This window comes from Phacochoerus africanus, chromosome 4, assembly GCF_016906955.1.
Source record: "Phacochoerus africanus isolate WHEZ1 chromosome 4, ROS_Pafr_v1, whole genome shotgun sequence".
Lineage (NCBI taxonomy): Eukaryota > Metazoa > Chordata > Mammalia > Artiodactyla > Suidae > Phacochoerus > Phacochoerus africanus.
In genome coordinates, this window is record NC_062547.1 from 2,723,844 (window position 1) to 2,744,771 (window position 20,928).

General features: G+C 61.1%; 1 protein-coding gene across 7 annotated transcripts in view; it reads left to right on the top strand.

Moving 5' to 3' along the window:
- Positions 1-20,928, top strand: part of SHANK2 (SH3 and multiple ankyrin repeat domains 2) — a 517,908-nt gene that overhangs the window by 228,515 nt on the left and 268,465 nt on the right. For all 7 annotated transcript variants that reach the window (XM_047775007.1, XM_047775012.1, XM_047775005.1 and 4 more), the window contains 2 exons: positions 12,718-12,887; positions 18,346-18,459. In XM_047775007.1, coding sequence (XP_047630963.1) covers positions 12,718-12,887; positions 18,346-18,459 — 284 coding nt within the window. The remainder of the gene's footprint in view (positions 1-12,717; positions 12,888-18,345; positions 18,460-20,928) is intronic.

Consider the following 20,928-nt stretch of genomic DNA (forward strand, 5'->3'; position numbering starts at 1 on the left):
TTTGTCTTTCTCTGTCTGTCTTCGCTCAGTAGAAGAATGTCAGGTCTCTCTGTGTTGCGGCATTAAAACCAAAGTCCTGCCACCTGCCCAGCCCAGACCGTCTCCTGAGCGCAGCGGGCACCCAGAGTCACCCTTCTGAGCACTGTGCCTGCAGTGACTGCTCAGGGGACAGGCCAGGCAATGGGCCAGCTGAGCTTCCGGGGAGGCTGGGGGCGGCTGCTGGTGTTTGGGGCCTGATTCCTTACTTTGTGCCTCGGTTTCTGGGTCTTAAGAGTGAAGTGTGAACAGAGAGGGCCGTAAAGCCACCACCAGGCTCTGGGCTGCGAGTTCCTGCCAGTGCCACGTTAAATGCCAGGGCTCCCGAGTCATGAGAAACCCCAGCACAAGGGGGGGGCTCCTGGGGGCCACCTCTGGAGCCTGATGAGCTCCCCACAGCCCCAGGGACAGTCCTGCTGGTCCTTTTGTGTCTGTTCGCAAGGCGGGGGCAGAGAAGGAGTCTCGGCAGACTCTGAGGCAACCCAGGGGGCGAGACCCCCATCCTTGTCCTGTTTCCGGGCGAGGAGACAAGGCCAGCACAGGCCAGTCCAAGCATGGACCCCCTCAGGCATCTGACTCTGCCTCTGGGCCCGGCCCCGGCTCCCTCGTCCCCACCCAGACCTCCGGCTCCTGGGCACACGCTCCACCTTCTCACGTGACCTTCAGACGTTGTCCCGCCAGAGCGAGACTTCCTGGGGGGGTGGCTTCCTGGGAGCCACCAAACCAGCCCTGTCTGTCCCCGTCACACTCACCTGGGCCAGGGCTCCGTCTCCCAGTCGCGGATGAGAGGACTGGGGCAGGTCGGGGGGGGCCAGTCATCCGTGAACCCTATCCTCTCCCACGGCGGCCCCTGGAGAGCGGGCACTCCCACGTGTCCTGGCTGGCGCTGCACTTCCAGTGAGGCCGAATGTCCCCTCTGGGCAGCCCTCTGCTCAGTGACCTGCTTGGCCATCCTGATGCCTGCGGGGAGCCCGCTGGGCCGGTTATTCCATCTGATGCTGCGCCCCACTCTGATCAAGGATGCTGGGGAGGGCTCAGTGCTTCTCATGGTCCTGGAAGAGCTCTGATTGCTGTGACCATGAGCAGCCGGCTGGTGGTGTCTAGGCCGCAGCCACGAGGGCATGGGGAGAGCACGCCCGTGGGGCGGGCCTGCCCGCCTGGATGCCAGCAGCCCCAGGCCCATGTCAGCCCTAGAGCACGTGGCCGCTCCCCCGCTCCCCCCCCCCCCCCAGTTTCGGTCTCAGATCACGGGAGCCAATCCTGGCCCTCGTCTAGATTCTTGCTCTGAGTCACCCCAAGAGAGAAGTCCCAGGTGCTGGCGAGCAGTTTAAAGCTAAATTAAAGGGTTCCCCCGAGATTTCAAATTCCACTTCACACCGTTAGCCGGAATTATGACTATAATTTTAAAAAGAGTGTGTCCTCTTCCTGCAGGACGGAATCTAATAAGATACCGAAGGCAGGGTGGCCAGGGATTTGCAAAAGCTGCAAACGAAATATTGCTGTGAAGAGGGAAGAGCAGCAGGCGTCTTGCAGGGACCCCGTCTGGTTGTCTGATGCCGTGTGTGGATGTGGCTGTTGCCTATCAGCGTGCACCTGGGTGTGCACCTCTCTGTGTCCACGTGTGGTCGCGTGTGTGCCTCAGGGCATGCGTTGGTGTGTGGTGGTGTGACTGTATGCATGGACTTGTGTGTCTGTGCATGTGTGCCTGTGGGTACTGTGTGTGTGCATGGGTGCAGCTACTTGTGGATCCCTGTGTGCCTGTGTATTTGTGTGTGCACGTGTGCTTGCCCTGTGCCTGCCCTTGTGTGGGTTCGTGTGTGATGTGTGTGTGTGCATGCGTGTTCGTGTGTGCGCCCGTGTGCCTGCCCTTGTGTGGGTTTGGGTGTGTGTGAGGCGGTCACAGCGGCAGCCTGTCCCCCGTGCCTGCTGCCTGCACTTCCTGCGCATGCGCGTCCTGGCTTCTCCCGGGCCGGTGCCTTGACCCTTGAGCCCCATCATCAGTGACTGCGGCATGAGGACCCTGAACACCCAGCCCCCGCCCCGGGGCTGCTCTCAGGACTGAGTGGTGACTTCACCACAGCGGTGCCAGATCCAAGCGGCCCTTAGGCGAGGCTCAATCCCGTGTCCACCCCAAGGCTGGGCGTTTGGGCGGGCTGCTTCCCCGTCACCCAGGCTGTGGTTTGCCCAGGACTGAGGGGCTGCCTTGGACATGGGACCTTCAGTGTGTCACAGGGCCGGCCGCCTGTCCCACCAGGGAGAGCTGGCCCGGCCCAGCCCCACCGCCCTGCGGAGTGGCCCCACCAGCCCCTCGCCACCATCTCCCACCCGCCCCCCATCCTTCAAGCCCACCCGGCCCTCATCCTTCTGCTCACTGGTGACAGCGGCTGTGTGTGACAGAGGCCCTTGGACTGCTGGGGGGCCTTAACCCCCGCCTCCCCGTCCTAACGGGGACCTGCCAGGTGCCCTGGATCCCTGGCATCTCAAGGGTCATGGTGGCTTCCGAGCCCCACGCAGGGCATTGGCTTCCTGCCTGAGAAGTGGCCGTACATGCAGCCCCGGTGATGGGGCGCCCACTCTCGGGTTCCGCAGCACAGCCCCGGGCCTTTGGGGGGCTCCATCCCATCTCTGTCTTCGCAGCTCGGAGCCCTGCCCCTGCCTGGGACAGTTGAGGACACTTCTCCCAGCCTCAGGGTGGCCCAGGGCGCCCTCAGAGCCCTTTCTGTTTATCACAGCACCCGGAGGTGGGTCAGGATGCTCCCCAGCGGTGGAGGGGAGAGCCCGGGTCCACGCGCACCCCTCCGTCTGCCCATCTTGCCTTAGGGGGTAGCTGCCTCCACGGCCTGTCGCCCAAGCCGACTGTGCCAAACCGCCAGTTGCATCCAGCTCTGCCTTCCGCTGGCTGCGGGACGCTGAGAGGCAGGTCGTTTGACCTTTCCGTGCTGGCTCTTGTATGTAAAGAGGGGCTGAAAGATTTGTGACAAGGGTGAAACCGAGGTTAGCACCCACCCCGCGCTGAGACCCACGTCCGGCTCCTAGTAAGTTCCGCACAGGTGTTGGCTGTTGTGACGCCTCGAAGGACCCTGGGCCATTCCCTGTGAGGCAGGCGCTGGAGGGTGGGGTCTGCCATCATCCTGGTGACAGCTGCGGCTCGGGCTAAGGGGCAGGGGACGTGGAGAAGATCAGGTCCCCTGGGGGGTCCCCTCTGGCTGCTCACCCACCTCACGCCCTCTTTCCTCTCTCACTGCTCGCAGGGAAGGGGACCACTCAGCACCCCTCCCAGGCCGAGCCGTAAACGCCCACCCGAGGCCCCAGAAACCTCAGCCAGTAGTGCGATGTGGCCAGAACCAGCCTTGGGCCAAGCCCTCAAGTGCAGACTTGACGAGAGGGCCCCCCCCCCGCCCCCCCCGTCCCGCCAGCCATCCAAGCCCCACACACTCACCCCTGGGCTCCAGCCAGCCCTGGTGGACCAGCCTCCTCCTGGCCTAGGCTCAGAGCTGTGGGCAGGGTCAGCCTCCTCGTGGAGCCAGCCCTCGGTCACCTGCAGACCGGAGTGCAAGGCCAAGAGGGAAGAGGGTCCAGAGGGAATGGAACCCTGCCTCTCCGGCGCCCTGTCCCAGGTGGAGGCTCTGTGTGCACCTGCCTGAGACGCCCTCTAGTGGCGCCTATGGGTATGGCTGGTCCACATCCCTAAGAACCTGCCTGAGAAGGGGTTTTGCTGGGTGGCCCCTATGGCCCACTACCCGAATGTAGAGAGGAGTAGGGGTCCTTCTAGGACCCCTCCCAGCTACCCTGCTCTCCCCAGGTTCAGAAGAGATCCTGATTTTTTTTCTTTTGGCCACCCTGAGGTGTATAGAGTCCCAGGCCAGGGATCAGATTCAAGCCACGCTTGGGAGGGATAAGCCACAGCTGCTGCACCGCCGGATCCTTAACCTACTGTGCCAGAGCCAGGGATGGAACCTGTGTCCCAGTGCTCCCAAGATGCCCCCGATCTCTCTGCGCCAGTGGGAGCTCCCCTCCTGATGTATTTTTGATGCTCGGGCGGCTGGCCACCCTCCCGTCCAAGGATCCATTCCTGGACGGATTCAGCTCGGCAGGAAGAGGAGTCCTCCGAGTTCAGTTCCGAGTTCGCTGGCTGTGTCTCCTGCATTCAGGGAGCCAGCAGCCCCCACCTCCCAACAGGCCAGGGCTGGGCTGGAGAGCCTTCTGCCACTGGCTGGACCCTGGCAGGAAAGTCCGTCACTCACCCAAGTGGCTTTTGTGTCCCCGAACTTGGCCGTGTAGGAGGAGCAAGGGTTCCGGAAGGTTCTGGGGTGGTAGGAGTCCACTCCGCCCTCCACACCCCTTCCAGGGGATATGCCCCAATCTGGGTAGGCTCTGGGTGCAGGGGTGCGGTGGCATCCCTCTGGCTCGGGTCTCTGTCCACCTCCACGTGCCCTTGCCCTGCCTCTTGGGGACATGGGGACCAGGACCCCCACAGCTGTGCTCCCCCAGCAGCACAGGACATGGTTTCCTGGGTGAGAACAGCTGTGCTGCTCCCTTCCCTGTGCCCATGCTGACCTGGGAGGTGCCCAAGCTGGCAGGGCGGGGGGGGGCAGGCCATCCCCCACTCTCCCACCCCCGCCTGCTGCCCGACCGATGACATGTCACCCAGATGTCAGGAGTAGGGGGGCCATGCAGGGCCGGTTCCCTGAGTCTGTGCTGGCCACCTGGTCTGGAGGCAGGCCCAGGTGAAGGGGTCACTGGGGGAACAGGTGCATTCCACCTGTGGAGGAATTGGGTCTGGGCACCACATGGGCTGCCCTCACACATCGCTTCTCTCCTTTCATACTTGGGGACATTTGGAGTTTGCTCTCTGCTGGTCACATAAATGTATGAACAACCAGCCTGGGACGGGCTCTCACTGCACAGAGGTAAATGCACCAGAAACAGGGGCAGGAGACGGGCCGGCCCCAGGGTTGGTGTGGTTGAGGACAGGGAGCCCCGACAGAGGTCCCCAGAGTCAGAACTCATGCGAGTCAGGGTCAGACCCCCCCGGGGGAGAGGCCAGGGGGGCTCCCAAGGAGAAGAAGGGGGGACAGCCAGGTGTCAGGGAGGGGCGGGGGCCCGTGTGATGGGGCAGATGGGAGGGCATGAGGAAGGAGGGACATTTGGGAATGTTCCCCATCCTTGGGGGCTCTCGGTACCCAGGCCCCGCCACCTGGAGCCAGGGGTGGCCTCGGGTTTGCAAACAGGCGGAATCCTAGCACTGGTGGACCGAGGGCCTCGTGGAGCGTGTAGGGGCGGCTGGACAGCGTGGGTGCCCTGAGGCAGGCACACTTCTGGGATCGCAGTGGACCCCACTTCTCCGGAGTGGGTGTTGCTGTGGCCAGCAGTTTGGGACATCGGATGGTTGTCTGTCCCCGAAGCGCCTCCGCAGGACCTTACAGGGAGGATGTGGAGTGTGGGAGGCTGTCACCAGAACAGCAGAGGCCAGGAGCCAGGAGGGGCCGAGAGCTCTTGCATCCCTCCCCGGCCCCAAGGCGGAGGGGGAGATGGTACGAGGGTGATATGGGGTCTGTGCTCTTATGCTTAAGACTCACCTGTCCTCAGGATCAGAGCTTGGGGCCTCTGTGTTGGCAACACCACCTTCTGCCAGAGCTGCCAGCTGGCAGCCCTCCAGCAGCCCCCTTCCCCCCATCCGGTGTGAGCCTGGGGCCTGGGGGCGCCCTGATTTCTAGGAGGGCCCCAGCTCCTTGTCTAACTCTCCGGCCACTCTGCCCGCAGGACTGCCGGCCTCAGGCCTTCATCAGCCCAGCCCCGCCCTCACCACAGCCAGGGTGACCCCGCACCCCTTCGGTCACGTCCTGCTCTCTGTGGCATCACATTTGCCCCAGATGTCCCCACGGAGCCTGCCCCACCACCCGTGCCCTCTCCACCGGTCACCCTGTCCTCTGTGCCGACCCACTGGACATGCAGGCAAGCATCTTGTCCACCCATGCTTCTCCCCAGGAGCCCCACGTCTGTCCGGAGCCTGTGGGTATCAGCAGACAGGCTGAATACTTGCCCTTGAATGAATGGGTGGTTGTGAGGGTGACTGATGAAGGAATGAGGGAAGGAGTTCCCCTGCGGGCTGGTCCCTGTCCACCCAGGATGGCGGGGAAGTGTCCAGGTCACCCGCTGCCAACTGCTAGCTCTCTGAGATCAAGAACTCAGGGCTGTAGCCCTTATATACCAGAGTACACGGCTGGGAGCCCACCTGGCTGTTCCTGGATGGAACGCGAGGCAAGTGGGGACTGTTCGAGGTAGGGAAACTTGAGACCCGTCCTCTCTGTGTAGGCAGGACAGCCCCAGCCTAGTCCCGGAGAGGGGGTGGCACTCCCAACCCACAGGCTCTCTGTGGCTCCTGCCACCACTGGGGGCTGGCACTGAAGAGCAGGGCCCAGCAGAGGGACAAGGGAGGTCACGGTCCCCCAGGTTCATCACTGTGTAGAGCAGCGAGCTTGCAGGGAGCCCTGGGCGAGGGTCGGGGAGTCAGGACGTGAGGCCCGCTCTGTATCTCTGTATTTGGTCACTGTTTAGGGAGCCTCTGTTTTCTCACCTGTGAAATGGTGCTTTGTGAGCTGAAATTAAACCTGCAGTGAGAAGATGCTTCAGCACTTGTGTGGGACCACACATCACTGCTCACACCTAGAACCACAGGCGTGCTCTGGTCCCCAAGGACCAGCTTCCTCCTGTTCTTAGACAAAGGCTTTCTGGGCCTGGACTGATGGGTTTGGGAGCCAACCATCTGCAAAATGGCCCAAGGAGCAGAGCTCCCAGCCGCACTGGAGCTCCCTTTGCTTTGACTTGTCTGCCCAGTGACACATACACTCTGGCACCGGCAGAAGCTAGCTGGCTGACACGTGCATCTTGTCACCCGCTTTCTAGGTGAGGCACAGAGTAGCAGTGGCAGAAGTGTTCACGCAGCACCTGTGCAGACTCACTGCTGACTCACTCCCAGGTCGCTCCAGATCATATCCCCTCGTATCTGATGGGGAAACAGGCTTCCGGAGGTGACCTGACTTGTCCAACCTCTGACAGTATGTGATCAGTCGAGCTGTCCATGGGGCCCTTGTGAAATTTGGATGGATGAGGGAATAGATGTTGTTTGCAGAAGTGGTAAGATGGATAGTGGGTGGATGGCTGGAGGGTGGATAGGTGGAGGATGGATAGTTGGGTGGGTGGGGGATGAATGGATGGGTAGGTGGATGATAGATGGGTGTATGTGTGGATGGATGGATGGACGGATGAGTGAATGAGTGGCTGGCTGGACTGATGGTGGATGGATGGGTGGATGGGTGGGGAGGTGAGCCAGTGGATGGTTGAGTGGATGAATGGATGAATGGATGGATGTATGGATGGATGGATGAGTGGCTGGCTGGACTGATGGTGAATGGATGGATGGATGGGTGAGTAGGTGAGCCAGTGGATGGTTGGATAGATGGATGGGTGAATGGATGGATGGATGGATGATGGATGGATGGATGGATGAATGGGTGAGTAGGTGAGCCAGTGGATGGTTGGATAGATGGATGGGTGAATGGATGGATGAATGGATGATGGATGGATGGATGGATGAATGGGTGAGTAGGTGAGCCAGTGGATGGTTGAGTGGATGGATGGATGGATGGATGGGTGAATAAATGGCTGGCTGGACTGATGGTGGATGGATGGATGGATGGATGGATGGATGGATAGGTGAATGGATGGATGGATGATGGATAGAAGGAAGGTTGGATGAAGTAGGCGAACCAGTGGATGAATGGATGGATGGGTGGATGGGTGGGTGAATGAGTGGCTGGCTGGACCGATGGTGGATGGATGGGTGGATGGGTGGGGAGGTGAGCCAGTGGATGGTTGAGTGGATGAATGGATGGATGTATGGATGGATGGATGAGTAGGTGAGCCAGAGGATGGCTGAGTGGATGGATGGATGGATAGATGGATGGATGGATGAGTGGCTGGCTGGACTGATGGTGAATGGATGGATGGATGGGTGAGTAGGTGAGCCAGTGGATGGTTGGATAGATGGATGGGTGAATAGATGGATGGATGGATGATGGATGGATGGATGGATGAATGGGTGAGTAGGTGAGCCAGTGGATGGTTGAGTGGATGGATGGATGGATGGATGGGTGAATAAATGGCTGGCTGGACTGATGGTGGATGGATGGATGGATGGATGGATGGATGGATAAATGAGTCAGTGGATGGTTGGATAGATGGATAGGTGAATGGATGGATGGATGATGGATAGAAGGAAGGGTGGATGAGTAGGCGAACCAGTGGATGAATGGATGGATGGGTGGATGGGTGGGTGAATGAGTGGCTGGCTGGACCAATGGTGGGTGGATGGATGAATAGATGAGTCAGTGGATGGTTGGATAGATGGATAGGTGAATGGATGGATAGATGATGGATAGAGGGAAGGATGGGTGAGTAGGTGAGCCAGTGGATGGTTGAGTGGATGGATGGATGGATGGATGGATGGGTGAATGAGTGGCTGGCTGGACTGATGGTGAATGGATGGATGGATGAATGGATGGATAAATGAGTCAGTGGATGGTTGGATAGATGGATAGGTGAATGGATGGATAGATGATGGATAGAGGGAAGGATGGATGAGTAGGTGAGCCAGTGGATGGTTGAGTGGATGGATGGATGGATGGATGGGTGAATGAGTGGCTGGCTGGACTGATGGTGAGTGGATGGATGGATGGATGAATAGATGAGTCAGTGGATGGCTGGATAGGTGGATAGGTGAATAGATGGATGGATGAGTAGGTGAGCCAGTGGATGGCTGAGTGGATGGATGGGTGGGCAGGTCGATGGGCTTCTTCAGAGGACTGACCTTTCAGCTTGGGCTCAGTCTCCTTGCTGATTGTCTCTGATCATGCACAGTATGGTCTGGGGTTGCCCACGGAGATTCCCTTGTGGGTGTGGGGGCTTCTCGGAGACTTCAGAGCTCTGTGACTTCCACTTCTGCAGCTAAATATAAAGGGCAGCTGGGAGTAAAGTCTGGCAGCCCCAGTTGGGTGGCTTGCCCTCTGCCCAACCCCAGCCACCCTCGACCTGGCCCGTGTTTTTGGTTTCCTTGATCTTTGACCTGCCCCTTCCCCTGTGGGAGAAGCCCACCTGCCTTACCCTGCTCCCCTCCGAGCCACCTCCTCTTCTGGTATTGGGGACCAACTTATGGGGTTCGGCCAACCTGCCCGTCTGCTCACCTCCCCCATTGTCTGCTGCATCACCTCCCCTGTCCAGAAGCGTCCCCACAGCCCATCACCATAGGACCAACCTGCAGTCTCTTGATGGGGCTTAATACATGTGGCGCTTCCAAGCACCCACGAATGCAGCCTGCAACCAGGAGGGATGTGGAGATGGTGTAGACATAGCCGTGTGTTGCTGCTTAGCTCCCAGGCCAGCCTGGGTGATTGATGGTTGGGTGCAGCGGCCATAATGGCCCCCAAAGCTGCAGTGACAGAGCCTCCCGGCAGCCCATCGTGGCAGGTCCCCCCAGCCATCACTCAGGTGCTCATGGCAGGTGTTCAAGGGAGATTCGCACACTGTTTATGGAGGTCGGGTTGGGGGAGGGAGTCCTTCTGACCCTGGCGTGTGGTACCCGCCCCCCACCCTCTGCTGACCCCAAGCCTCTTCTGAACCCTTGGGTCCAGAAGGACGGGCATCAGGGGACCCATCACTGTTGCTGAGGAGCTGAGTCCCCTTGGTTACCAGAAACCACCTTCCTGGGAGCTGAGGGAGATGCCCGGCAATGCCGGGCCCCTTGTGAAGGTGCCATCTCCCCATCCCCCCTGCCCCCCTGGCCCCCAGCCCTGAGCCAGGCTGAGCTGAGGTGGCTGGAATGACAGACCCTCATATCCTGTTAGGACACAGGCAGACCCGCAGCAGGTGGGCAGGGCGGCCCCTCAGTGGGGACCTGAGGGCTGCTCTGGCTTTTCCCGGTGGCCTGTGCGTCCCTCTCTGGGAGTCGGCAGCCTTGCCAAGGTGTCCCCTTTGGACCAGAGGCGGTCACACAACTGGGCTATTGCAGAATCGCTGCCTCAGGCTCCCAGGGTGTTTGGGGACAAATGACATCCACCAAGAGGGAGCAGCCAGCTCTGGGACGAGCCCCAGGGTGAATTTCCCATCTGTGCCCATGGATCTGTAACCCGCTGGGCGAGGAGGAGGAAGGGAGCAGGGGCTGAGAGGCCACCAGCAGGAGCAGCTGCTTCTCAGGATGCTATGACCTCTTTCTGTGGCTCTAACTTGGTCAGAGAAGGCTAGGGGGCCGGGGTGGGGGCTTCTCGGGACAGGAGAGCCCGAGGATGGGGGGCTGCAGCATCTCAGCGCTCTGTGTCCTCTGCGTCCAGGTGAGCACCCAGAAAAGGTCACACGGCCACCACCTGCTCCACGGGGTTCGGGGAGGGCCCTGGGCTCTGGGGTCAGGCAGGCAGATCTGGCGGTCCCTCCTCCTTATCCGACTATGACAGATCAGGGTCCACGCAGAGCGCGGGGCGTGTGCAGACGTGGGTTCCCGTGGCTCACGTTCATGACCGTGGGGGAAAGAGTAAGAAACGCGACAGCATCCAGCAGTCAGGCTTATGTGAATGGTGACACGCATAACGCACACCGGACGTTGGGTACCAGGGCTGCAGGGGGAGCCGAAGCCCAGCACACCAGGAGCACGGCGGTTCCCGTAAATCCCCAAAGTGAGTGGTCACATCATATTCTAGAATTTTTCCTGCAAGCCAGTTTCATGCGAAAATGTAAGAACTCCACAGAAAGCTCAAGGCTCCTTCTGTGGGCTCCCAGGCCAAGGCATCTGAAGTTTGGAAAGAGAACCCTGGGAGTTCCCGCTGTGGTGCAGTAGGTTAAGGACCCCGCATTGTCTCTGCAGCGGCTTGGGTTGCCACCGAGGCGAGGGTTCCGTCCCTGGCCCCGCACAGTGGGTTAAGGATCTGGTATGGCTACAGCTGTGGCGTAGGTCGCAGCTGCAGCTCGGATTTGATCCCTGGCCTGGGAACTTCCATGGGCCTCAGGGCAGCCAAAAAGAAAAAGGACAACCATACTTGGGGGCCCCACCCTTTGTGGTCCAGACACCAGCGGGCCACCTCCAAGGCTCAGATACTGATACCTTCCCCACGTATCAGTAATAGTCCCCCCCCCCCGCCGCCCCCGTGGCCGGGCGCCCTCTGGGGAGACCGGGGGGCGGGGGGGGGGGTCTTTCCTGGCTTTCCCGCTCTGTCCTGAAGCCTCGCCCAGACGCATCCTCTGGGTGCCCTTTGCCTGAAGACCCACCAGGGCCAGGGCCGGGTCAGCCTCCTGGAGGTTGCCACCCGTGAGAACACGCTTTTTCCTTCCCGGAAGGTCAGCCCTGGTCCCCCGTCACCTGTCACAATGACACCAGAATGTCACTAGGGAAGACCGCTGTGCACGTTTCTCTGGGAACCTGAACGCCCCCCCTCGCCCCCCACCCCCGTTTTCTCTCTCTCTCTCCCCCTCCCCCCTCCATTCCCTCCCTCCCTCCCTCCCCCACCTCTCTCTTCTCTTTTCTCTGTCTCTCTCTGTATCTCTGTCTCTCCTGGTCTATCTCTCTGTCTCTCTCTGTCTCTCTCTCACTCTCTCTCTGTCTCTCTCTCACTCTCTGTCTGTCTCTCTGTCACCACTGCTGGCCCAGCTTTAGGCGCCCACACTCCCCAACAGACCTGGAAAAGCAGGCGCCCTCTGTGAAATGGTGACATAAACCAGGAAAGGATTCAAACCCACTTGTGGAGTGTCTGTCACCGGGGCAGCTGCGCCTGGGCTGCCTGCCCCTGCTGGTGAAAGCTCTGGCCGCGGGTTCCAGGTGTTCCTGCCCTGGCCGGCGGCGGCGCTCGCGGTGAGACCGATCAAGCGCCGGAGCCCCAGGGCCGCCTTGCTCGCCACCTGCCCCGGGGTCTTCTCTTTACGACCGCGAAGCGCACGCGCAGGTCACCGCCTTGACCGTCTTCTGTGTACCGTCGCGCAGCACTTGCTACCTTCACCTGTGGCGCAGCCACCACACGCTCGGTCCCCAGACCGTCCTCATCTTCAGAGGCTGCCCCCTCGGTCCCCCCCCGCCTCGGCACCTCCTCCCTCCCTCCCTCCCTCCCCCAGCCCGGGCCCCACCCGTCCCCCTGGCTTTGGCCACACCCGATGGCGAGGAATCGTGCCCTGTCTGTCTTGCCGTGACTGGCTTCCCTGCCTCAGGATAACGTCCTTAACCACCCCTCCCATGTAGCCTGTGACCGAAGGTTCTTCCTTTTCCAGTGAACGGTGCTCCCTCGTCTGAATGGACCACATTTTGTGCGTCTGCTCATCCATCAGTGACGCCTGTGTTGTTTCCGTCTTTTGCAAATAAAGCTGCCATGCACGTGCCTGGGCAAATATCTGTTTGAGCCCTGCCCTCACGTCTTTGGGGTCCGTGCAGAGGCGGAATTGCTGGAATTGCCAGCGTCTTTTAACCAAGAGTGCGGCCCCAGGGCCTTTTCATGTCCCCAGCCCCATCCAGAACCAGGAGCTCAGACGTGACTGCTCTCGGCTCGGCGTTGGTTGTGAACGGATGGGTCACCATGGGTCTGGAGTGTGCCTGGCTCTGTCTCAGACTGTGACCCTCTCTCTCCGTCTCTGTCCCCCTCCCCGCTGCAGGCCCACTTTCCCGCTGGGTGCCAACAAGGACACGCTGTCTGCCTTTGAGTACCCGGGGCCCAGGCGGAAGCTGTACAGCGCCGTGCCCGGGAGGCTCTTCGTCGTCGTCAAGCCATACCAACCCCAGGTCGACGGCGAGATCCCCCTTCACCGTGGCGACAGGGTCAAAGGTCAGTGTCCACTCTGCTCCGGGGGCAGGCACAGGCCGGGGCCCCTCGGCCTCGGTCAACCCCCACTGTGGTGGCAGTGTCTGGGGCATTGCTTCTGCGGGGGCCCCGTGGGAAACCCAGAGCCGTGGGAGGGAACGGGGATCGGAGCGATGCTGGCAGCCACGGCGACCCGAAGTCCGTTAGGAGGGCAGCACACGCAGGTCTGCGGCCAGGTCCACTGCAGGAAGTGCAGGGGAGGGGCAGACGAGGGCATCGGTGGGCAGAGCGCCTTTCCGCCTGGAAAGCCTCCCAGGGCCTCAGAAGGAAGTGGCGCTGGGTTGGGGCCCAGCAGGGGTCAGATTCAGATGAGTCTTGGGGGCCAGGGAGGGGCGTCCAGGTGGATGGTTCAGTCCGGGGGCCTGCAGCGCGCCAAGGACAGCCACCAGCTTAGAGGGAAGCGTTCCCAAAGCGGGACCCTGGGAAGCGGGGGTGAAAAGACTTGAGGGGGAGTTCCCATTGTGGCTCAGTAGGTTAAGAACCCAACTAGGATATGGGTTCGATCCCTGGCCTCGCTTAGTGGGTTAAGGATCCGGCGTTGCTGTTGCTTCATTGTAGGCCAGTGGCTATAGCTGATTCAACCCCAAAGTGGGCAACTTCCATATGCTGCAGGCGTGGCCCTAAGAAGAAAAAAAAAACTTGAGGGCCACCACACATGCCAGGCTTTAGACTTTGTTCCCAGGGTACTGGGGAGCCAGCGACGGTTGCTGAGCAGGAAGGTGAGGGACATGAGGCTTTTAGGGAAGATGGGTGTGATGCAGGCGGGTGCAGGAGGTTGGCAGGGGCTGTAGCGGAGGCCGTGGTGCAGGGGCCCTGAGGAGGAGGTGGAGAAGTGGCCGGTGTGGGCTGCGGGCTGAGCACACCTGTTGTGAAGCGGGAACGGGCACCCCATGCCCGGCCCTGTCGCTGGAGGGCAGGCTTTCAGAAGACGGAAGGTAGAAAGTATACCCTTTAGGGGTCAGTCGGCCAAGTTCAAGTCCATCCGGCCCCCAGCTGGTAATGGCCTGCTTCCTCCTCCAGACTGTGCAGTAATGCGGCCAACGTCACCTGGGTTTTACGAGCTTCTGGGGGCAGCTGGAGCCCCATCCGAGTCCCTCTGGTAGTCCAGCTGCGTGTCACTGACCATCTGGTGGCACTAACAAGTCCCAGGGCCCCAGTTCATTTTACTCTCATCCTTTTTTTTAACCTTAGGTCATTTCTGAGGGTCTCTTTCCAAGTTCACTTACTCTTGCCTTTGAAACGCTCCCTTTACTGTGAAGTCCATCGTCTTGCGAATTGTTTAATTTCAGAAATGACAGGTTTGAGGGGAAAAAACAGAAGAAATGACAGGTTTGAGCTCTAGGGGTTCCACTGGTCTTTTTAAAAAAATAGTTTCCTTCTATTTGCTGAGGCTGTTGAGACTTTCACTCTGGGAAGCACACGTGGTTTTACACCCTGGGACTGGGTGGCAGCGTCCTCTGAAATCCCCGTCTGAAGTCCCACCGTCAAGGTCACATCAGGGTCGGGCTCAAGGCCTTGCTTTTTTCGGGAGGGGTCCTCACGTGTTAAGCCGTGGAGATGGTGATGCTCTCTCTTGCCTTTTGGAGGGTCGCCTGGGTGACAGGCGTGGGCGGGCTCAGGTCCCCATCTTGAGCCAAGCTGCTCTGCATCTGTTTGGCCAGAGAGGTGGGGACACTCGGCGGGCCAGCCCCTCCCTGGTTCTTTCTCTTGTGGGGACACCGCCAGTCCCTTGGAGATGCATGGTGTCGTGGCTTCCTCTTTCTGGTTCTCCAGGCCACGCGGGACGCAGATGCACAGGCCACGCGTGCCCCTCCCCTGCCAGCCCTGCCTTGTGGCCTCCCTCAGTCCAGCTCCCAACTGTGGCAGAGAGGCTCCCTTGTGCAGCTCCCTGCGTCTCTCCGCTGCGGCAAGCGCGCATCCCGCAGGCCCGCCTGCTTCTGCCCACATGCCTGTCCCTGTTCCGTCACGTTCAGGGCTGAGCCCTGCCTTCTGGGGTGTGGTCCAGTGGGGTCTTGGGTGACAGATCCATCAAGTCCCTGACTATCCCTATATTTAATGCCTCACCCCCGTGTGCAGGGCGCTGCCTTTGCTGACGGATGGCTGGTGGCCAGAGAGGAGCTGGCCTGCAGCTCCATTGCAGGGCCCCCCAGACCCAGGCCGAAGGGGACTGAAACGTCCTTGCTGAGCATGTGATGGTCCCCGGACAGGAGCCTCCCGATCGTGGTGTCAGCCCAGAGGGCCGCTGTCGCCCTGGCACCACCAGCGCCGCAGCCTGGCCGTGACCTCCCTCACTTTCCCCTACCTGGAGGCCCCGGGAGGGCATCTGATGTCCCCGGGGGAACCGCTCCCATCAGAGCTGGTGGTCCAGGCGGGGTCGTGGGAGCAGACGACCCAGGCCTTCAGGACCCTCCTGCAGCTCTCCCGGGAGGCCCCTCTGCTCTGGCCGTGATGCCCTGCCTTCCTCCCAGGAGCGCAGGGGCAGCATTGCCAGGCAGAGCGGCCACCGTTCCGAGAAAGCTGCGAAGGCCAGGCTGCCAGGGCTCAGCTACTGCCTGAGGACGGTTGGGTGGTACTGCTAGAAATAACCCCATCTCTCCCTGGTGGGTCAGCCCCTGAATCCACAGGGCTGGCCGCCTGGGAGGCGGGGGCCAGTGGCCCACCTGAGGACAAAGCAGGCCTGAGGAGGCTGCTCCGGTGTCTGCATGCACCCCCCCTCCCCCGCCAGGGCCCCCTGCCGCGCCCAGCTCAGCCATCAGCTCAGCCACAGCCCTGGGCTTTCATCTCACGTGGGCCAGCTCGCTGTCACCCCCAGGCCCCGGCGGGGCTTCAGGCTGGGCTTGGGAGGAGCCTGTGGAGCCCTCCCGGTGACCCAGTGGCCAGTCACTTCATGTGGGGGACTTATGTCCTTGTCCACGCGTCACAGATGGAAACAGAGGAGGTACACACAGGTCAGACTCGTCAGCACCTGCTGCTTTCCAGACACTGCTGGGGACGTCGCGTTTTCCCTGGACACCCTCACAGTGACTGTGGGCAAAGACGTCAGAGCCTGTCGTGCGAGTCGCCTCAGGCTGCTCTAGCGGCGTCCCCACGCCAGGCAGTTTAATCCACGGGTTCACTCTCCCCTGGTCCTGAAGGCTGAGCCCCAGGGGCGGGCAGGGCGGGTCCCTCCCAAGGCCTCTCTCCTGGGTGTGTGGACGCCCGTCTGCCCCCCGTGTCCTCGCAGGGCCGTCCCTCTGTGCGTGGCTGTGTCCTGACCTCCTCTTCCTCTGAGGACCCCAGTCCTGAGGGATCGGGGCCCCACCCCCGTGACCTCCTTTGACCTTCATCTCCTCTTTAAAGGCCACACGTGTCCCCAAGTACAGTCACAGTCTGAGGTGTGAGAGGCGAGGACCCCAACTTAGGAAAACTGGGGACACCGCCCAGCCCACCACCTCTGTCTGTACCGACGTGGAAACTCCGGTGAAACCTCCCGCAGCCGACTCCAGAGGGCAGATGCGAATCCAGAGCCCGCGTGGGTCCCACCCCCCACCCCGTGTATCTGGGGATCGTCCACGCCGCCGCACGCGTGGCACCCGCGTGACTTGGCTGTGCCCGACTTTGTGGTCTTGGCCTTGCTCGGAGGGACACGGGGCAGACAGACGTTTCCACCACGAGTTTCTATGCGGCTGCTGGGCGGTCAGCCAGGCCGCTCCATTCTTCGGCGGGGCTCGCAGCTCCCCGCCACTGGGTGTCGGGTGCCTCCAAAGCAGGATCTAGGTGTGAAGAGGGCACCACACCCTGGCTTGGGTTCCTGGGGCGTGGGGACCCCCACCTGGGTTCCTGGGGTGTGGGGCAGAACCTTGATGCTCCTGACTTCTGCCTCCTTGCCCTATGGGGGCTGGTGGCTGAGGAGCGTAGAGTAGCCTGCAGGTCAGGCTTGCACAAGGAAGAACCCAGAAGTGGGGAAGGGCTTTCTCCACACTGACACTCAGAGGCAGCCGACTTGCTGGAGTGTGACCGTGTGTGAGTGTGTGGGCGTGCACACACCTGGGTGTCCCTGTACCGTGTCCCAGTTGACAGGCGGGGGTCTCTGGTGTTTCCATTGAGGGGCTGGCATTCCTCCTTCACTATCACTGTTGCCCATCTGTAATTTGGAAGAGGGCTTCTCCGGGCTCCAGGCTGCAGGTGGCCTTCCTCCTGTGCCTGGCCCAGTGGAGAGAAGCTCCCCCATGTGGGTCCCCCTGGGCCTGACCACAGACTTGTCTCCAAGGCTGAGTGACAGGGATGCTGAGGTCATGGGGGCAGGGGGGCAGGTGGCTCGGCAGGGGTCAGTCTGTTCCAGGATCAGAGCAGTCACACCTCCCCCCAGGGCCCGCCTTGCTCATCCACACTCAGCATCTGTCAGGTTTAAAGACAAACATGCTTCACCCCCCAGGGGGTACCCGTGAGGCCCTCTGTGCACCCAGCGCCCTCAGCCCTGCAGCCGTCTGTCCGACCGCCCTGGTCTTGGTGTTTTCACTGTGCAGCGAGCCCTGGGGACAGGCCCACCCACCCCGCACCCCAGCTGCTCGTAGCGCCACCATCACCTGTAGGTTCTTACTAAGCCGGTGGGGGGCCCGGGGCAGCCTGTGGGGCATCAGCCCGCGTGCCCTTGCCCTCCAAGTCCAGGCAGCATTGTGTGGCCACCAGACAGACCCTCCCGACCTCTCCGTCTCCTGCTGTGAATTCGCTCTCCTTAAAACTGGTTTAAAAGATCCTGTGAGGAGTTCCCGTTGTGGCTCAGTGGTTAACGTATCGGACTAGGAACCATGAGGTTGCGGGTTCGATCTCTGGCCTTGCTCAGTGGGTTAAGGATCCAGCGTTGCCGTGAGCTGTGGTGTAGGTTGCAGACGCGGCTCGGATCCCACGTTGCTGTGACTCTGGCGTAGGCTGGTGGCTACAGCTCCGATTAGACCCCTATCCTGGGAACCTCCATATGCCATGGGTGTGGCCCTAGAAAAGGCAAAAAGACAGAAAAAAAAGATCCTGTGAGCTCGAACACCCAACCCCCCTCCCCAGCTTGAGCCGGGCAGACACGACCTCATGGTTCCTTCTCCTGATCTGGGTGGCCTGTCCCCCCACTGGGACACCTGAAGCAACTAATGGTAGGGGCTCGGAGTTCCCACTCTCCCGTCTCAGCTGGGACCCGAGAGACGGGTTGCAGGGGCCACGTGCTGTGTGCTCACGGGTGGAGGGAACCTGGAGGCTGCAGAGGCTCCACACTGCCCACTCCAAAGGACACTTGGCCGGGCCCCTGGTCCACAGCCACAGGAGGCATGGTCAGCGGACAAATGCACCAGAGCCCCTGGCTCTGTGGGCTCTGCCGCCAGCCCCTCCTCCCCCGCACCGCCCCCCTTACCCTCCAAGCCCCCCCACTAACCACGCCCCCTTTCCTTGTCTCTAGTTCTGAGCATCGGCGAGGGGGGCTTCTGGGAAGGCAGCGCCCGTGGCCACATCGGGTGGTTCCCGGCTGAGTGCGTGGAGGAAGTCCAGTGCAAGCCCAAGGACAGCCAGGCAGGTAAGGCGGTGCCAGGCCGGGGCCGGCGTTGCTGGTGACCGTGCGCGGCGGGTACGGGCAGGTGCGTGGTTACCGAGGAAGGTTGCGTTTCCTAATGAGGACATCCTGACCCTCCAAGCGGTTGATGCAGCCCCACCAGGCTTTGTTCAGCCCGGAAATCAGTTGCAAGAGAGTGTGGGAGCGCTGAGTTAAAAGGCTGCTCCTGGCACTTGCCAGGAAACTTGGACCATGCGTTGTAGCCTCTGGAAACACGCCTTGGGGGTTGATTAAGTGCTTGAACTGCGTTATCGAGCCCTCACGCCGCTGTCATGAACAGGCAGCTTCACACTCCCCAGGACTCTGCACTGGCATGTCCTGGTGAAAACTGCTCGAAAGCTCGGCTGTCAGGAAGGCGATCGAGCCAGCGTGCCCAGATGCAGCCCCTGCCAACGCCCATCCTGAACGGGAGTGCCCAAAGATTGACTTGATTAACATGTTAAGGGGAAACTGCTTCTATAAAATGGTATTGAGAAAACAGAGGCAAGTCAGAGAAAAGCGAAGCACTCGTGTCTTGTGAGAGCCTGGTCCACACGTGCTCGGCGGCTCCTGGTAGACCCCAGACTTGAGATGCAGGGGTCGGAAGTGGCTGTGTTTGCTTTGTGGCCGATGGGCTGGCTGCGTCCTTGGGCAGTCCGGGGGCCCTGTCCCCTCCAGGTCCCAGCCTAGTTGCGGACCGGGAGCCCCCGCCCATGCCGGAAGTGGGGCATTCTGAACCCCTGGGAAGACAGCGTGTCTCCGGGTCGCTGGGCCTCCCCAGACCTGGCTTTGCAGCGTCTGTGTCGTGGAGGCCAAGCCGTTCCTTCTTGAGAACTTGATTTCAAGGGAGCGTCAATCTGGCTAAGCTTCCTGCTGTCTCTCTCAGGTTCAGACCCCAGAAGGGACCTGTCGTCTTTGACATATTATGGGGGTGTCAAGGTCAGAGATGTCCCAAACTTGACCTTGAAAGGGAGGACTGGATGTGCTCGGCTGGGGAAGGCGGCTGGCTGGCCGGTGGTCAGCAGTGCTGACAGGGGGTGTTGGGTGGGTGTGCTGATGATGGACTGAGCCGCTGGTCCAGGCTGGCCCCCTGGCCCCCACCTGTGCTCTCCTGCGAGCGGCCTGCCAGCCTGCCCGGTCTGGGAGGGGCAAGGCCACGGGCTGCGAGATTCCTGGGTGCTGGGTGCTGGGTGCCTACCCCCCCGTCCCCTGCCATCCTGACCAGGAGGAAGTCCAGCCCCTTCCTCTCTCAGTCCAGAACTTGGGCACCGCTGGTGCCCCTCCCCCTCCATTCCAATGGAACGACGGGGGCATCGCTGGCAATTTCACAGCTGGACGGGGCTGATGTCCATTTGTGGGGGTGATTTGAGCTTCCTGCTGCCCACAGCCTCCAGAAAATGCTGCCCCCCCCCACCCCGACCCCAGCAGGGGCGTGGTTTCCCCGCCCACTGGCCCCGTCCCCACCGGGTGGCTGGACACGGTGCAGCTTGTCCAGCTGCCGTGTCTCCTCTGGAAGGGGCTTCCTGGAGGCAAGAACTCGTGCTTGTGCTAGGGGGCGTGAGGGAGATGCCTGGAAGGGCGTTTTGGCTCCGGTGCCCAGGACAGGATCCTTGGGAAAGCGCATTCTCAAAAGAGGCTGATACCCAGCACCGGGTTTGACACCCCCGGGGCTCCAGCCAGCTATGGGGACACCCAGGTACCCTGGGCGACTTGAGAACCATGGAAGCGGACCCCATGCATCCGAGCTGCCTGCGTTTCCCAAGCAGCCCCTGGGCCCGGGCATCTTGCAAGGACCTGAGCTGGAGACAGACAAGCCCTAGGTCCCAGTGCCCTGAAGGGTCTTGGAGCTGGAAAACAACATTGTGCAAACTCGAATTATTATCTGGTGGTTCTGAAAGTCTTGCTGTCTGGTGAGGGTCTCATGGGGTCAGCTGGGCTGCGTTCCTTTCCGGAACCACGAGGGGCCCGTCCACTCCGTTGCCTTTTCCAGGTCCTGGAGGCCCAGCATTCCTTGGCTGGTGGCCTCTGCTCTGTGTTCAAACCCCCCAGGGGCCAGGCCTCAGGCTGCATCTCCCTGACTTCTGCCTCCTCGTCCTCCACTTCTGGAGGTCCTTGTCCTCGTGTGATCGGATCAGCCCCACCTGATTAGGAACCATAATTCCCTCTTGCCTCCAAAGGTCACGTTCTCACAGGTTCGGGGGGTTCGGTCAGGGGCGTCCCTGCAGGACCATCTTCTGTCCTCTAAGGATGCACCTGTGACCGTGGTAACTCTCCCAGAGGCGGGGGCTGCTGGTCCGAGAAGGGAGGCCCCCCTCACCTGGGGAGGGCGGAGAACAGCACAAAGGAGATGGGATTAGAGCTGGATTTCAGGGTGGAGGAGAGTCCAGAGTGGTCCATCTGGGTTCCATTTGCTTTGGGCTTTTTTTTCTTTTTAGGGCCGAACCCGCGGCATAT